The sequence below is a fragment of the Meles meles genome, chromosome 5 (genome assembly GCF_922984935.1).
Source record: "Meles meles chromosome 5, mMelMel3.1 paternal haplotype, whole genome shotgun sequence".
NCBI classification, from domain to species: domain Eukaryota; kingdom Metazoa; phylum Chordata; class Mammalia; order Carnivora; family Mustelidae; genus Meles; species Meles meles.
The window spans coordinates 133202125-133204718 of record NC_060070.1 but is presented as its reverse complement, the minus strand read 5'-3'; the positions used below and the strand labels follow the sequence as shown (position 1 = coordinate 133204718).

At 39.8% G+C, this 2594-nt stretch overlaps 1 protein-coding gene across 1 annotated transcript; it reads left to right on the top strand.

Moving 5' to 3' along the window:
• The first annotated feature begins 262 nt into the window (after positions 1-262).
• On the top strand, positions 263-718 carry LOC123942246 (60S ribosomal protein L29-like). The gene has a single exon (XM_046006107.1). The coding sequence runs from the start codon at positions 263-265 to the stop codon at positions 716-718; it is 456 nt and encodes a 151-aa protein (XP_045862063.1).
• The last annotated feature ends 1876 nt before the right edge of the window (positions 719-2594 follow it).

The window sequence follows — 2594 nt, the reverse complement described above, 5'->3', positions numbered from 1 at the left end:
CAACTTATTTTTTGAGTAAGACAGAGAGATAGAATGCATTTATTCAGATAGAATGCATGCTTTCTTCACTAGGAAAGCCTTACCATTAAAAAAAAAAAAAGAAAAAGAAAAATCAGCTGAATATAATACTACAGATGGTTTGCAGACTTGTACCTGGACCCAGACCACATTTTGAGTAACTCTGAGCTAGAAAACATCTGAAGTAGCTGAAATTAAAAATTACAGAACTTAGGTACTCAGGAACTCTAACTTTGATATAGGCATGATCAAGGCCAAGAACTATATACCACACACAACTTGTCATGAAAATGGCACCGAAACAGCATCAAGAAACCCCAGTCACAAAGATGGGAATTTGTTAAGGGGATGGACCCTAAGTTCCTGGGGAACATGCACTTTGCCAAGATGCAAAACGAAGGGCCTGAAGAAGAAGAAGGCCAACAACACTAAGGTCATGAGTGCATGTGCTGAGGCTGTCCAGGCCCTGGTCAAGCACAATGAGGTCAAGCCCAAGCTCCCAAAGGGTGGCAGCTACCTGTTCCATCAACATTCCTGCATCACTCACCCCAAGCTTAATACACCTGCTCGTATCACATTGCCAAGGGTCTCAGGCTTTGCTGGCCAAAGGCCTATGGTAGGGCTCAAAGCCCAGGCTGCAGCTGCCACTCTTGCTCTGGCTCCCAGAGGTGCCCAGGCTCCCATGAGAACTAGAGTGTAGAGGCCTCTGTTAACCAATAGTGAGGACAGAAGCACTGCTGTGCCCACTGGACTTCCACTGCATGGGGCCGGTGTCCTCCTGTGCTATTTGTACAAATAACCTAAATCAGTAAGAAACACACACACACACACACACACACACACACACACACATAAATAAAAGTAAAAATGGAGATATGGAGAGCTTGGGCCCTGAAACTTGGTGAGTTGACAGGAATCCTATCGATACTCCTGGGAAAGTTACTTAATTTCTCACTTTTTTTGATCAATGGGAATAACTACAGTGACATCTGATTCACAACATCCAAAAGGAATAATTACTTTGTGTGTTTTGGCAAGTAATAAGCACTCAATAAATGTTAGCTGCCAATATTATTTTTTCATGACATATGTAGTAAATGCTATTTCCCTAAATAACAACCTCACAGCTTAAGTTCTTTCCACTGCTGAGACTGTAGACCAAGTGGACACATTGTGGGTGAATCAGTCTTAATACTTCTTCCACAGCATGTTGCCTGAGTTTAGAGGAGAGACTAGCATGAATGAATATTTCAAGTACAATGAAATGAAAATTTCTAATGTCTGTTGGCAGGAACCAGAGAGCACCAACTCCAATTAGCTAAAGCAATAGGAAATGTATTGACTTCTTTAACTGGAAGCGCAGAGTACGGTCAACTTTAGTGCTAACTTCGTCCTTGGTTCTGTGTCCGTTTTTCCTGGCAATCCTTGGACTTAGACTTTCTCAAAACATTGGTGTCACCTCTGGAGTGGCAGAGAGATCATGACATTTCAGATTTGACATTCTGTACCCTGCCAGGTCTGGAGAAAGAAAGCAGAAGTTTTATCAGAGAAATAAGAATGAATTTTCTCAGAGCTCTTGATTTCAATGTTCCTAACTTGAGTCACATGCCCTTTTCCAAACTAATCACCACAAGAGGAATCTGATTACTCTTGGGTCTGGGGACCAATAAGAGGGATCCTGAAGGAGAAAGCAGGGGTATTTCCAATAGATGTTGTAAGAAAAGGACAACAGAACCTTCTAGGAATTTCCTTTCTTTTTTTATTTTTCTTTTTCACCTTCCAGGAATTCCTAAAGGGAAAAAATACCTGCCCATAGCATACTACATACTAAATGTCAGACCTGTAGAAAGGGAACTCAAGAAGAAATAAATAAAGTGAATTGTCCGAGGCTGCCCAGCCAAAGGTGGCCCAGCGGTGAGTCTAATTTAGGCATTGTTATTTCAAATCTCTATTATCTATATTATTATTTCAAATCTATAGGCTTTCAACACCAGCCTATTTTTCCACCATCTGAACTAATAAAAACAAAAACAAATCAAGTAATTCGGATTGTTGGCCCATTGCTTAGGAATCCAATAGCTGGTGGGAACTGTAACTTGGATTGAGGAGAAAGGTAAGTGCAGTTTATGTGTTATAACTTGTTTGTGGTATCTTTTAGGTTTTTTGGAGAATATGTATTATCTGTTAACAGTCCCATCTTGTGTAGTTATTTTACCCCTTATCAATAAAATCTTAAAAGGACATCCGATGTTCTGAAAAAGAACTATTGGTACCTGATCAGCAAAGCTGTATTAATTTGTGATGACTGCAGTTCCGTGTCATAACCTCTTGTACCCTATTGAACAAAATTTATCCTGGCTGGATTCTTTGAGTTTTACTGTGCAGAATTTTAAGAATATTCGGAAGAAGTTTCTGATTTTGAAGCTTCTGCTTAATGCATTATTTCACTGTACTTGGGATGGATCCCAAGGTAACTCTTATTCTAGTGATCAACCTCATATACTGAAGGCTTTATCCTTAATGATTCTAAAAATAGCCACATACAGTTTAGTGGACTTTTTAAAATCCATATCTCT